The 15,864-nt window shown below is 45.2% G+C and overlaps 1 protein-coding gene across 1 annotated transcript in view; it reads left to right on the top strand.

Annotated features, from left to right (window-relative positions):
* The window catches only part of fgfr1a (fibroblast growth factor receptor 1a), an 80,845-nt gene that overhangs the window by 41,253 nt on the left and 23,728 nt on the right, over window positions 1-15,864 (top strand). The window contains 8 exon segments of the mRNA XM_084322559.1: window positions 5,233-5,356; window positions 7,655-7,845; window positions 8,825-8,975; window positions 13,552-13,742; window positions 14,545-14,690; window positions 15,202-15,362; window positions 15,365-15,375; window positions 15,377-15,413. Of these exon segments, the coding sequence (XP_084178685.1) occupies window positions 5,233-5,356; window positions 7,655-7,845; window positions 8,825-8,975; window positions 13,552-13,742; window positions 14,545-14,690; window positions 15,202-15,362; window positions 15,365-15,375; window positions 15,377-15,413 (1,012 nt within the window).

Below are 15,864 nucleotides of genomic sequence, written 5' to 3'. Positions count from 1 at the left end.
CCAGTAAAAACAACAGTGCAATAAACAGGTACATGGTGTGCCATCTCGGTATCTGTACATAGTATTTACAGAGCATATAGGACATGCTAGGTAGCTTTAGTAGTGCAATACACTGTTCCTGATGTTATACTAATTTAAAGTGGCCTTTCCTCTGGCCATAAGTGTGCGTATGTGCGGCATGAGTGTTAAAGTGGCTGCTAGTGTGTGAGCGTGCTCAGCGTGCGTGTCGTGTATGTGCTTGTGTGTGGATAGTTCAGTTTCTGTGTCTCTCAATGTTCATTGTTCAAGGCTCTGATGGCCTGGGGGAAGAAGCTTAGCCTAAGCCTCTCCGTCCTAGTAGCTGGGGTTCGCAGGCGTCTGCCTGACCTCAGCAGCTGGAACAGGCTGTTATTGGGGTGGTGGGGGTCTTTCATTATCCTGCAGGCTCTGGATTTGCACCTCTTGTTGTATATGATCTGTGCAATAGCACATAGCACATAGCACATACCACCAAAGTCACTGGCCCACTGTGTGCGTGTGTGTATCATCTGCGTGTGCAAACGGGAATGGGACACAGACATTGAACTATTAATTAAGTGATTAATGCCTACTGTGGCAAAGTTGTAGCCAACAACTAGGCCTAATAAGAAAGGCAGTGACATTGAACAAAAAGGAGACACTGGCATTACCACCAGGGCCATCAGTAGAGGGGGGAGCTAGTGTTGCTCTTCTAGAAAAATAATCCTTTCAGGGTTGCCTATTGAAATACTGTACACCTCCAGTACAGAAACATTGTTTATGAGTTTGCGTGTCAGGTAGACCATTGATTGACAGTAGATTCTGCCAATCCAGTCACACCGCTTGCACTCTGGCCGTCCGGCGCTGCAGCTGGACCCTATTGCCCACCTCTGCGGTTGATAACGCTAGCCAAGTTAGCTGTACACACATACACAGTGGGCCAGTTACTTTGGTGTAGGGGTGTAACAATGCATCGCAATGCATCGATCCTACTTTGCAATATTTACAAAACATGACATTGTTTTCGAACTCTAGCCATGGGAAAATGTTTAGCCAATTCACGTTAAATTTGTATGTCTTCCCTCCGGCTCCAGTGGGTGTAGCTTCGCTAGCTACAGTGGGTACATTGGGTGCTACAGTGGGGGTAGTAGTGGGTGTAGCTAGCTTGGCCAACTTTGCTAGCATGCTGGCTAGTGTCAGTATCTTGGTTAACGTTAACTATCACCTCTGTAACATGAGCTGCCTCGCCTGACTTCTCATTCTCCGGTATCTTTCGCGCAAAATAAAAATGAATGGGCTTCGACATGGCTGTATTGTCTGACTCAGACAGACGCTGATCATTACTTTCAGTTTCCAGTCGCGTGACCACAGGAAACTCTACTGTGATTGGAACGTTTATGCGGCTGTGAACTGTGGGACTTGTAGTTTTTTAACGATTCTCGCAGGGGAGAAAAAAAAGAACGAATGAGGCTGTAATCTGCAGTCGCACGCCGTGCGAGTAATTGATTTTTCAGGTTCGCACACACACATATTTTTAGGGGCATATGCGAGCAATATGGTCGCACTGTAGAGCCCATTAGTATGTGGCTATTAGTTGGGCTTACTTTGACCTGTGGATGTACAGGGTATCTGCATGGTATTAAAAGGGCTTACATTTAATTTGAACAGGTATTACATTTTTGGCTGCCGGGAAACGTTTTTGTATTTAAGTAGTTTTTTTGCGAGGCTACCAGGAGCTTGGTGCATCTGGTGAGAGCTAGTATGGAGCGCACACAAATTAAAATTGGCGCGCAAGTGCAGCTGCCAGTTCAGTCTTGTTCAGTTCAATTAGTTTTGTTTTTGGTAGTATGGTATGTGAAATTGGTATTAAATGTAGCTCTACATGGTATTTAAAAAGGTCTTAAATGTAACTTGTTGAAACCTGCAGATCTACCTGATGTAGCTTGTTGGTAGTCTTGTTTTTTTTTCCTGTCAAATGATACATGTCAAGCTTGGCTGTTGGTAGATCTCATTATCTTTTGAAGGAATAGTAACCCAAATCACATTATATAATTACTTATACTTAATGTTTTATCTGACCAAAGTAAAGGCCTGGGACATTCAAGTCAACTATCCTACAGTCAAATGTATATTTTGTAACATATATATTGACAAATATAGGTAAAGGAATTTGTGTTATTTGTCATGGAATTTGGTAGACAAAAACGTGTACTATTTTCACAAATGTGCACCTGCTTGTTTAGCCTATTTTATAGTGCAGAATTTCATGCAAACATGCTAGAAAATGTAGCTTTTCATTGGACTGCCTACATCAGTAAAATCACGTCATTATTTCCGATTATTTGAAGAAATGCCTGACTTGCTAAGCCGTTGTTTACCTGGTGGTTCTTCTTTCTTTTTTTTTTTTTATAATATATATATATATATATATATATATATATATATATATATATATATATATATATATATAAGTGCTTTATCTGTCTATGGATGGCATGTATTTTCCCTAGTGACAATCTCACAGGTGTCTGGTGTGTGTAAATGTTCAGAGACACAACCCCCTCCCAATTCAGCCCAGCCTCCTTCCCCTGCATCTGCTGCTCTCATCAAGGTGTAGGCTAGTCCAGCCTTGTGCCCCCCCCCTTTCCCCCCAGCTGGGTCACATTTAGGAGTTTCCTCTCAGCTGCCTGCCCCCCTCCCACTCCACCCCAACACGAGCAGCACACTTCACCATCTGGCTGCTGTTGTTCCAGTCAAGGTGCAAAGGTCTACATCGGCAACTGGGGACGTCTCTCATCCCTCCCACACTCTTGCTTTATGAGGAGGCCTTCATATAGTCTAGATGGAGGGGGGGGCTCAAGCCTCTTATTCTTATTGTCTAGATGGAGATGGGGGGGCTCAAGCCTATATTGTTCATATAGTCTAGATGGAGATGTGGTGGGGGGGCTCTAGCCTATATTGTTCATATAGTCTAGATGGGGGGGCTCTAGCCTATATTGTTCATATAGTCTAGATGGGGGGGGGGGGCTCTAGCCTATATTGTTCATATAGTCTAGATGGGGAGGGGGGGGGGGCTCTAGTCTATATTGTTCATATAGTCTAGATGGAGCTGGGGGGGGGGGGGGGGGGCAGGCAGACCAGGCCTCTCGCCTTTATTGTTCATAGTGTAGATGGAAGGGGGGGGGGGGGGGGGGGCCTAATGCAGACCACATGCATTAGGCCAAGCGCAACACATCTGGCAGCAGGCAGCTGGACTCCCCCATCACATTGTATCTAAATGAGGGAAACCTTACGGTAGGTCTGTGTATATATGCATGTTTGATGTTGCCATTGCCTTAGAGGTTTGTTGCTTTAATAGCGCACTGCCGGTCTTGGCAGATTTATGGCTGAAGAATTATAACTTGTCTTGGAAAAGAGAGAGCCAGACTTTACCGGAGACATCAGTTGGCTGCTAATAAGACGTGTTGGGACACAGACATGTACTGCACCTTCTTACCCTCCTTGGTATTTCGTCTGGTAGGACATAAAACCAGCCTGTCTGGAGCTTTGTGTTGATAATAACACATTTATAACACGGAGAAGGGAAACGTGTAACTTCTTTTGCTGATCGACGTTGTGATTATCAGATTATCAGCAGTTTGCTGTAAATTGTGTGTGTCTGTGTGTAGCCTTGTGATCTATATTACATCACACATCATTGAACTTGTTAGTGATTTGTACAGTACATATTGGCCAAAAATGTAATACGGTAAGCCTCAATGACAAAGTGCTGTAATTACTTGGAACACATGGAAGTAGGAGGGAAATAAGCCCCGAAGCATGTTCTCTCGAGGATCCAATCTTCCAAGAATTTAAATATTGCTCCACCTCTGATGCCAGGACCACTTCCCGACTGAGTTTACTGATTTAAGACGGGGCACATGACAGTATACTTCCCTATTGTGTTTACTGATTTAAGACTAGGCACATGACGGTATACTTCCCTATTGTGTTTACTGATTCAAGACTAGGCACATGACGGTATACTTCCCTATTGTGTTTACTGATTTAAGACTAGGCACATGACAGTATACTTCCCTACTGTGTTTACTGATTTAAGACGGGGCACAGGACGGTATACTTCCCTACTGTGTTTACTGATTTAAGACGGGGCACATGACGGTATACTTCCCTACTGTGTTTACTGATTTAAGACGGGGCACATGACGGTATACTTCCCTACTGTGTTTACTGATTTAAGACTAGGCACAGGACGGTATACTTCCCTACTGATTTATGACAGGGCACATGACGCTATTTGTGTATTTTGAATTGCTTACTTTATTATCTTTTGTAAAACCTTTTAAGTTTCTTAGACTTCGAGTTAATTATATTGTTTTGTACACTGTTAATTTTTTTCTCATATTTTTATATTCAGATCAAATCTTGCTGCCTATGTCTTTCTACTATTACCCTGCCCATACCTGTACCTCCCCTCCCCCCTCCACCATGCTACTATGACGCCCCAAATGATTTTTATCTAATCTTAAAAACGGACCTGTATTTAGAAGTTCGGTGTGACCTGAATTTGGAAAGAGATTATGTTCCAACACGTAGAATCTAGATAGTCATACATCACACAGCTCATAAGAACATCACACCTCCTCACAAGCAGCGGCTTGTCACGCTCCATCGTTGGACACGGCTCTACGTCCAGCAGTGTTGTAGTACTCAAGTCCAAGTCATCAGTGTTCAAGTCGAGTCACGAGGCCTGAAAATCAGTCTTGACTAGAGCACTGACTGCATTCGGACTCGGAAGGTGCAGACTCGGACTTGTTAATTGATAAATACAGTTTTTTTTATTTATTCTTTTGTAATAGGCCCTAATACAAGATACAAGAGTTTTATTTGTCACGGCATACACGGCAATCATTTGGCTTAAGATATTGATGGCTATTGCATTTGTTTGGCTATTGTGTCACAAAGTAAATAAACTCCCTTTTGAAATGGTGACCACTGTCATTTATGTTTAATAATGTGTAGACCTTTTTTTATTTATGTCAGCTCTTTCACTGCCAGAGTGGAGTGGACTCGGACTAGGGTAACGTGGACTCGACTTGGGCCCTTCTTTGGTGACTTGGACTCGGACTCGAACACTGGGGACTCGAGACTCGACTCGGACTCGAGATTTAGTGACTCGATTACAACACTGACGTCCAGCCAACGTGACCGTTGTCCTCTTGTCTTCACCTCCAGGTCCGCGACCACATGTGGACCATCATCATGGAGTCTGTGGTGCCGTCTGACAAGGGCAACTACACCTGTGTGGTGGAGAACCAGTACGGCAGCATCAACCACACGTACCAGCTGGATGTAGTGGGTGAGTTCCCCTGGGTGCTTGTAGAGACAGCGGCACCTTGGCATGGAGGTTAATGGTGGGGGGGATGGGGGTTGGAAGAAATGCCATAGTTAGTTGGGAAGGTGCGAACATAAATAAGAACTTATGTGTAGTAAAATGTCCAATACCGTTAATAATCTATGTTAATGTTTAATATCTGTGGGGTATTAAAGTCTTAAAAAGTCTTAAATTCATAATTCTTAATTTAAGACCTTAAAAGCTATTAAAAAAGTCTTACAATTTAATTCGCACAGTTATTCAAACTTGGCCGTCGAAGATGAAATTATATGAAATATATGAAATGTTTTTGTATTCAAGTCTTTGTTTTTTTTGCGGTGCTACCGGGGGCTTTGTGCGTCTGGTGAGAGCTGGTATGGAGCGTGTGAGAATTTTAAATTGGCCAATGCAGCCGCCAGTTCAGTGTCACTATGTGGTTATTTTATAAACTCTTTGCTAGTACGGTCTTGAAATTAATATACATTCTTGCTTTTAAGTGGTATTAAAAGGGTCTTAAATGTAACTTGTTGAAACCTGCAGTTACCCTGCAATAGGATAAGAGCACAGGATCCCTATAATACCTTGAGGAGTCTGGATGTAGACATGAACTGTTGTGTACACAGTGAGCCGGCCTGAATCCTATTTAACCCTTTCACTACCACACTACAGTCGGTTCCGTCTGTAGTGTGGTAGTGAAAGGGTTAACCTTCTGTAGTGTGGCAGTGAAAGGGTTAACCCTTTGGTAGTGTGGTAGTGAAAGGGTTAACCGTCTGTATTGTCGCAGTGAAAAGGTTAACCCTTTGGTAGTGTGGCAGTGGAAGGGTTAAACTCTCCCATCAACACAGCAGATGTGCCGCAAGATGTTGTACAGAGACGTATACAATTACACACGCGCACAGAATGATATAGATCCTATGAGAGAAAACGCAACGCCTTGACGAACCTATAGGTTCACAGGTGGGTATTGAGCCTCACAGAGGGACGCGCGGTCCGCGGGTCCACGTAGCGGTTTTTAATCACCCGCCAGGGACATTCCTGTAAAGCCCAGTTGTCACGCAGGTTCAATATCACTAATGTTTCACACTAGCGGGACCGGACTGTATTTCACCCCGACGTTCGCCTCTTCCCCTCGGAGCGCCGCTGGGAACACGAGCAGTGTATCCGGGTTGACCTGGAATGTCGTGTCAGCCGCTTGATAGATGAAGCTTGTTTACTTGAGGGCTGAATGATGAAGCTATGTCAGGGGAGCGAAGTGATGCCTCCCTGTAGGCCCTGCCCCCCCTCGCCCCCTCCCTACGACTCCCCCCTCTCACTGTTGCCTCTATAAATCACAGCCTCACTTCCTCAGACATTGCTGTCCCCCGGGCTTGGCATGGTTTTACTTGAGTGCCAGACCCCGATCGGCAGTGAGATCTCTTTAGTAAGGGAATGCATCATTGTGTGTGTGTGTGTGCGTGCAGTGTCCCACTCCGACGTCTGGTTCAGAAACGGCGCCCCGGCGTGTGTTTCTCTGCCAGATGCTTTGCTCATTAGTTTACTTTGGGGACTTATCGGTCATCGGGGCTCTTTAGTCCTCGGAGCAACATCGCTCTCGGACCGGACTCGCGTCTCGTTCCACTTTGGGCCTAATGTCAGTAATTATACAGGCGGCAGTACAGTTTGGAAACCATTGTTTAATTCACAGGCTGCAAAATTGCTGCCTGTAACTCGTGAAATTATACGGTATCGGATAAAATTAAAGTGGTGACCTAGACTTGGCTTGAAGCCTCCCCCATTTTGGCAGGTAGAGCGCTTTAACGCCGGCACTTCATCTGGTAAACGTTGCCAAATCGGCCGGGCGGTTTAGGATTATCATTATACTGACCAGACCCTCGCCTGTGTTTTTATTCCTATCTCGCTCTTTACCTTCCATCTGATGTTTTTATTCTCTCTATTTTACAAGATAAGATATTCCTTTTATTGATCCCCTTGTGGAAAATCGGGCTTCATGGCAGCATGCGGGGAAGGGGGAGGGGAGGTACAGGTATGGGCAGGGTGATGGTAGAAAAGACATAAATATAAGTAATAAAATCTTATCTGAATATGAGGGGGAAAATAAACAGTGTAACCAATATAATTAACTCTGAATATGAGAAAAATAAACTAGTGTAATTAAACAAAGGTGCAGATGATGGTCTGTATACCCTATCGGTTATATTATGTTACAATAAATATGTCACAGTTTTTTCACACAGTACCTCCAGACTCCTAACTTAACGCTTGATCCCGTCTGTCGCGTCACAGAGCGCTCTCCACACAGGCCCATCCTCCAAGCCGGCCTGCCAGCCAATCGCACAGCGGTGGTGGGCAGCGACGTGGCGTTCGAGTGCAAGGTGTTCAGCGACCCCCAGCCTCACATCCAGTGGCTGAAGCACATCGAGGTCAACGGCAGCCGCGTTGGCCCCGACGGCTTGCCGTACGTCCGCGTCCTCAAGGTAGGAGCTTCCGCCCACTGTGCATGTGTTTAGTTAGCAGGGTGCGCACAAGGTCCTTGAAGTGCTTGACAAAAAAAAGTCAAGGCCTGGAATTCTTTGAAAACAGCCCATTTCTTAACAAGGTGCTTAAAAAGTCCTTGAAATTCAAATCAACCGTTTGCATTGAAAGTTTTGGTCATCCATGAGAAAAAATATCTGAATCAAGAAATTAATATTTTTTAATTTAAAGTGTAACTAATTGTCGGAAATGGTTTTAACCCATAAATATGGGATCAGATTTTTATTCTATAAAAGTTAATTGTATCCTTTTAAATGCCCTTTTAAAATGAGAAATAGTGCTGGGAAAAGTACTTGAAAGTTCTTGAATTAAATGTTGCAATGTCTGTGGGAACCCTCTCAGAGAGAGGGAGAGAGAAAAAACACTTGGCAATGCTAAAAATGGAAACGCAGCCCACCTATAATGTTGGAATTCAACGAGATTGTGTTTCCCTCACAAGCCTAGTTCTTGATTGTTATGTTATTATCTTTAGCCATCCTTTTAATTTTGTGTTATTATACTGCCCTTATATAAGATTGTCTGCCTTTTTAAAAGAACGACGTAAACAAACTATATTTAAGGATTTTACTTCTGTATACGAGCAGGCGTTTCCTCTTGAGAGGGAAGAGCATCATCCATGCAAAATGCCTACACTTTAATCTACACTGTAATCTTGTCTAACAGAGAAAAGTAATTATTTTTCATAATTTGTATCTGTTTTCAATTTTTTATTGACCTATCTCCAACCCCGCCCTCTTTTCTTGATCCTCCGATCACAACCGTCGCTTCCGCACACCTCGTCGCCGGCGTCCCGAGGAAAGCAACGGTCGCGATTGTGTGGAGGATCGAGGAAAAGAAGGGGGGCGGAGCTCGAGATAGGTCAATGCCCTGTTGAATGAAATGTTAACCTGAGCTGCACGTGACCCATGTTTTTATTTGCAGCATTCTGGGGTCAATAGCTCGGACACTCAGGTTCTGACCCTCTACAATGTGACTGAGGAGGAGAGCGGGGAATATATATGTAAAGTGTCCAATTATATAGGAGAGGCCAATCAGTCGGCCTGGCTGACTGTCACCAGACACGAGCCCCAAGGTAACCACCCCTCGGCACAGGACCGCACGTAGACGCACACAGAGGAAGGTGCTGCTAGGACCGCCTGGAGAGTTAGGGCCATATATACTAGAGACAGCCTCAACCTCCTTCCTCTCCTCCTGCCATCTCTCCCCTCCCTCCCTCCCTCCCTCCCTCCCTCTATCCTGCCTCAGTGCTCTTGACTGTAAATGACGCTATGGAAAATTCCCAGCAGAACAGTTGAAAGTGTTCAGTCTCAGTCAGGGCTTATGTTGGACTACTCCTGTTCTCATTCTTGCCCCCATGCCTGCTCCTCGCGTCCTGCCTGCCCTCCTAATAAGGGCCTCTCTTTACCATCCTCCGCCTCTATTACTCTCGCTCCCTTACCCTTCAAAGTCCTCTGCTCACGTCTCAGACTCTCTCTCTCTCTCTCTCTCTCTCTCTCTCTCTCTCTCTCTCTCTCTCTCTCTCTCTCTCTCTCTCTCTCTCAGCTGTCTTTGTGTCGTTGTCTCCCCCACACACGAACACACACACATAGTTTTCCACTTGTCTTACTCTGCCTGTCTTGTTTTTCTCTGATCTCTTTTTGTTTGTCTCATGGTTAGGGTGTGTGTGTGTGTGTGTGTGACCTTGACAGTGTGAGTGCGCCCTGTTCTGCTGTGGAGTTTTCCATGCTGTCCATCTCTTGCATGTAGAGATGAGACGGAGGTATATGTGACGTCCGGTGATGGGGGGGCATCGGCGGGCCGAGCGGCACGGCCCGCACCCTGACTAACAGAGACTGGAGAGGGCTTCTCTCTCCACGACGGTGTGTCCTCTGGAATGGGGCTCTGGGTGATACTTTCCGGGGGGGGGCGGGGGGGGGGGGGCAGTCCTCGGTCCCGTACCCTCTGCTCCAGGGGTCTTTCTCTTTCAGAATCTCTTTTTTTTTATTAACTCGTGGCTCACCTTTTTGTTTTTCCCCGTCTTGGGCTTCTTGTCCGGGTTACCTTGTTGTCATTTTCTAGACCGCTGGCCTTAACACTACGGACAAGGAAATGGAAGTCCTCCAACTGAGGAATGTGTCTTATGATGACGCTGGGGAGTATACCTGCTTGGCGGGCAATTCTATCGGGTTCTCTCATCATTCTGCATGGTTGAGCGTTTTTGAAGGTATCAGTGGTTCTGTCTCTCTCTCTCTCTCCTGATGGTTCTTCTTCCTCTCCTTATTCTACCCTTTCCCCTCCCTTCCTCTCCAGCCTGGCTCTCCAAAAAAAAAACTCCACATCAGTCAGAATGGGGTCCTTTGACTCTACTTCTGTGAATAATGATGTGAGAGAGGAAGCCAGAGCAGGTTACGTTACTAAATCTCTCTCCCCCCCCTCCCCTCTCTCTGTCCCTGAACATGGCCGCTGCTCCATCTGACCTCTCTGGATGGGAGAGTGGGGGCCATGTTCTGCTCTGAGGGAAATACATTCACAGGATGCCAAACAACCCGTACAGTTAGCCCTATTACAGGGGCACTTCGCCAGAAGACAATGCTGATCTATTTTCCACATAATCTCCCACACGAGTCCAAAAACACATTGATTTACTTCGACGGTTATTGAGAGTAAATTAGTTTGAATATGGCCACCAGCGATGTAATCGGGGACATTGTATCCTTGTGTCGTGTTAATTACAGCTCAATGAAATTATGTAGATGAAAAAAGTCCTTGTCTTATAGGGACTGCTACCCTATAATTTCATTGAGCTGTAATTAACACAACACAAGGATTCAATGTCCCAGATCACTGGTGGCCATGTTGAAATTAATTTACACTCAATAAACTGTCAAGCTAAATCAATGTGTGCAAAACATTTTTTATTTCTTTTTGTGTGAGATTATGTGCAAAATAAATATGCATTGTTTTATTGGGGGCGAAATGCCCCTTTTAAGTCTACAGTAAGAATTAGGGATGATCCGATAACCACACACCCTCACCTAGTCCTGCTCCCATGCATTACCTTTGCACCTGTAGACCTACACCATTAGTTTGGGTTATTGGACCAAAATGATTGAGATGGAATCCATTTTAATTTCCAGTCATTTTGCTTCGATTTCTGACACGTTCCACATACTACTCTCTTGGTATCGGATTAAAACGACGGGGGTATGTATCCCATACCCATCCCAGTCTGCCATCAGCCCCTCACCCAGTGCTTCCCTAACGAAGGCTACAGTTACAGACATTCCAAACAGTGTAGGCTACGCACGGTAGTAGTAGTAGCGCTCGAGGTTCACGTCCAGAGAGCGGTTGTTTGGCACCTCTGGCGGTATTTCTCTCCAAACTGTTGTCTCCCATTCTGCTCTTTTAATTGGTGTTTACATTTGACTCGTTTTAAAGCTGATGCTCCTTGACAAGCGCTGCGAAATGAAATGTATCCCTGATGTCATTTCCTGCTGTGAGTGCAGCGCCTCGCTTTGATAATTGGCCCACTGTTTGGTGGTGTGTCTCATTCCTCTGGGCTGGAATGAGCATTTGTCCAATTATCAAAGCTGCTTGTCAGTCAGCCTCTTCACACACACACACACACGCAAACACACACAAGTGCAGCTCACTTGTGTTGCTGGTTGGTCAAGGGTGTAACGGTACACACAAAAAAACACTTTCGGTGCGACCCCCCCCCCAGGACACAGGTGAAATGAGTACTTGGCAAAGTATGTAGCGATATAAGATGGTATACTGGCTACTCATAGCATGTCTGTTATAGTATGTAGTGATATGAGATGGTATACTATACTGGCTACTCATAGTGTATTTAAGTATGTAGTGATATGAGATGGTATTCTGGCTACTCATGTTATGTCATGTTACTGAAGGCAACAAAGCAACCTGTATATTGGTGTGTCAACGCTGTGTGCTTGTAGAGCAAATTTGTGCCTTTTTTGTAATTTAGAAATTAAAGTCCAATTAAATATTTAATTTTAAACTGCAGGCTGAGACTGCAAGGAAGCAAAAACAGCGTTCTGCAGGTCAAGCGGCATTTGTCGGGTCAAACGGCGTTCCTCAGGTCAAACAGCGTTCCTCAGGTCAAACAGCGTTCCTCAGGTCAAACAGCGTTCCCAAGGTCAAACGGCATTTGTCAGGTTAAACAGCGTTCCTCAGGTCAAAGCAGTGTGGTTACATTGAGCAGTGCTATAACATTGAGCAGTGTGATTACATTGAGCAGTGTTATTACCCAGACGCATTTGGCAATACATCAAATGTCAACAATTTAAGAATGCAACTATGGTTCTCTGAATTCTTGCATGTCTGCTAGAGGCTGTCATTAACTCCCGACATTACAGTACTGGAATTCTTAGTGAAAGTAGTGTTTGAATTGTCCAAGTGTTTGTATTGGCTAATAGCCATGTCGTCAGTAGGTTAAGGGTAAACATAAAACTGATGGTCTTATGTTTGAACCCGAAACAAATTTAGAGTGTCTTGTGGCTCTCCCCCCCCCCCCCCCCCCCCCCCCCCCGCTGCATTCTGACTATGTACCGAACCGTGTCCTCGAACACAAGACGTTGCACCGAAACCTGACCTTTGTGATCCGTTACATCCCTAAATGTGAATAAATGTTGGTGTTTTCGCTCAAGGGGAGGAGAAAAAAGAACTGCATTTCACTGATCTAAATTTGAGTTTACGTCAAAAGTCTCAGTTGTATTTTCACCATATATATATATATACGTTTTAGTTTTAATAACCAACACACAGAATCAGAATGGGGACATAATGTATTCTAGATAAGAAGTCAAACTGTTGAATTGTACTGTTGTGTCGCATGTCTCGCTACCATAGGCCCCCATGCAGATAGTATTGTGCGAATGAGTGTGTTGGATGAAACGCAGGAGGCCGTGTGCGGCGCTCTTGCAATACAAAGCGTTGTTTTGTGTGTGTGTGTGCAAAGAATTAATCTTTTTGCTAAAGAAAACCAGAGCCTGTTGCACACACCGTGAAACTCTTGAACGTACTAACTGGTAAAAACCATTCCTACTTTCCCAGGGAATTCATCGTGAAGTAATTTATATTTGGAGTTTACTATAAGAACCTGGGATTATCTGAATCCACAGAGAAGGGTCCAGCCGCTGGAGCACGAGTCCTTCCCTCTCTTGGCCCCGCCATTCTCTGAGCGGGTTTTCACCATGTGCCTCTGCAGAGAACTTGGCTGCTCCCCGATTTCTAGGGACTATGACCACTTCTCACACTGGCAAAGAATGTCGAGTGAAACCCTACGCTTGAAAGAAGTGATTCTAGTGCCACAATAGGAGTTTGTGCATACAGTAGGCCTCCTGTACCCCTGTGTGTCCGTGTCAAAGGCTCTGGTTTTTAAGCAGCTGAGCGCTCTTTTTGTGTGTCTGTGTGTGTGTGTATGTATGTACGTGTGTATGTACGTGTGTGTATGCATGTGTATACATCTGCGTGCGTGGCTCTGTTGTATATGTAATGCACTCTAGCTCAGGTACGCTTGATGTGTCAGAGAGTTGTACAAGACTCAATGGTTGTTAGACGTTGGTATTCCTTGTAGCTGACCGGCTATCCCGACTCCCCCCCCCCCCCCCCCCCATCGCATCCTGCCTTCCTCACACATTCAGCAGTCCCCCACTACACGCCAAACAACCACACCTACCTGGAGGTGGTGATCTACTGCGTGGGCTTCTTCATCATCGCTGTCATGGTGGCCACCGCCGCCATCTTCAAGATGCGCAACTCGTCCAAGAAGAGCGACTTCAACGGGCAGCTGGCCGTGCACAAGCTGGCCAAGAGCATCCCACTGCGCAGACAGGTAACAGAAAGTAGATAGGGGGTTTGAAAATCTTTATACCTTCACCTGCTACCCTTTTTGTAGTCTATTTCTACTTTTTAATAATTTCTGAAATTGTTTTAATATGCAGTATTTCCATGCAATTTGTATGACTGTCTGTAGCTGGTGTTTTAAGATAACAAAGATTCATTCGTAGAGTCTCCAAGATTCCTAGTGAATCCTCGAGGCCCCGCGAGGAAGGTGGGTAACGGCGTGTAGTCCACAGGTGTCTTTTTTTTTATTCCCAATTTCACAGGGTCAATAGGGAGGTGTAGTCTGACGTCACTGGTTGTTCCACCCGTATAGGGATTTATCATTGGGAAAATGGATTATCGGCTATTGTAACAATTCTGCCGCATGGAAATTGAAACGCTTTCCATTTTTGCACAAAATGAGTTCCGTTCTAACACTAACATTATTGTTTAAGCATTTCTGGTTGAAATAAAATTTGGCGATTTTCTTTTTATGATTAATTGCGAATATTTTCATGTTGAGCTATAGATTGTGGATGAATAAGCACAGAAAGGTACACCATGCAAATGTTAATGCTTTATTTGTTTTAAACGAGACGATTTAGAAATGGGCAATGGGGAAATACATTGCGTTGGACAGAGGGTGGAACACGAAAAACGGCAATGACGTAACCACTACACCTCCCTATACCGATACCGTTATTTATTCATTTGTTTTTTTAGTTCTTTTCGGTTACTTTTCTAAGATCTTGAGCTTCACATTGTGCTGTCTCCACTACGAGAGGAAGTAACGTCAGGCTTCTCTACTCCAGGTGTCCGTCGACTCCAGCTCTTCCATCCACTCCGGGGTGATGCTGGTTCGCCCCTGCCGCCTCTCCTCCAGCGGCTCCCCCATGCTGTCCGGGGTGTCGGAGTACGAGCTGCCCCAGGACCCCCGCTGGGAGCTCTCCCGGGAGAGGTAAGGAGAGACACCCGGCCTGCCAAAAGGACGGCCATAACTCCATGTAGACACATAGCTTTGTTGAGTTAACAGTAGGGATGATTGATATGGGATATCGGCCCCGATATGACTAAAATAGCTAGATCTGGGTATCGGAGACAATTTTATTTATAATACATTTTTTTTTTATTCTTATTTTTCCATAATAAATAACAATTCAGTACATTTATATCTATGTGTCAATTTGTTACATTTTGTTTCACTAAGTTAGGAAAGTAATGTTTTAAGTCAAGCCTGCCTTGCACAAAAGAATGATCCCAGTCTCTTCCACACAGTGAGGCATACAGTTTATTAATTGAACAATGAGTATCGGATCGGTATTCAGTATCGACCGATACCCAAAGCCCACGTATCGGTATCGGGACTGAAAAAGTCGGATCGGTGCATCCCTAGTTAACAGGTGACCCGTTTCTCATCGTTGTTCTTCCTCCCTCCCTCCCTCCTCCTCGCCCCCCACCCACCCACCCAGGCTGGTCCTGGGGAAGCCTTTGGGAGAAGGCTGCTTCGGGCAGGTGGTGATGGGAGAGGCGCTGGGCCTGGACAAGGAGAAGCCAAACCGCTCGACCAAAGTCGCTGTCAAAATGCTGAAATGTAAGTCGGTCCTCCTCAAAACTGTCCTGTCCCCCATGCGGGTCTGAACGTAGGCGAACAAGCACTGGGAGAAATGCCATCTGGTAGGATGTAATTGGGATTTGTTATGAGGAAAAACCCCTTCAAATATGAACGCAGATTTTGCAGAGGGCTCAACTGTGCAAGCAGGGTGGGGGGAAGGGGGCTGGAGAAGGCGTCCGACACCAAAGACATCTGCCACTGGCTCCCAGCCACTGTGCAAATGGGGGATAAGTGTAAAAATGTATGAGAGAACCCCTGACATTCGATATACGACAGTGTTCATAAAACTGAGTGTGAGGATATGGGGGGAAAAGTTGCTGTTATTGCCTGGTACCTTTTTTTTAGGAGTTATTTCTCCAGAGATAAACTCCTATTCGACTAGCTGGACCCTATCGCCCTTCGTAATGTATCTGTGAAAACTCACACGACGGTGTGCTTGATTCGTCAAGGGTCTCTTTGGATTTTCACAGAAACCCAACATATCCCGGTGCTTAGTAACAGGTGCACGGCCAGAGAACAC

Source organism: Notolepis coatsorum (assembly GCF_963971535.1).
Source record: "Notolepis coatsorum genome assembly, chromosome: 10".
Lineage (NCBI taxonomy): Eukaryota > Metazoa > Chordata > Actinopteri > Aulopiformes > Paralepididae > Notolepis > Notolepis coatsorum.
This window is presented reverse-complemented; position numbering and strand designations above follow the sequence as displayed.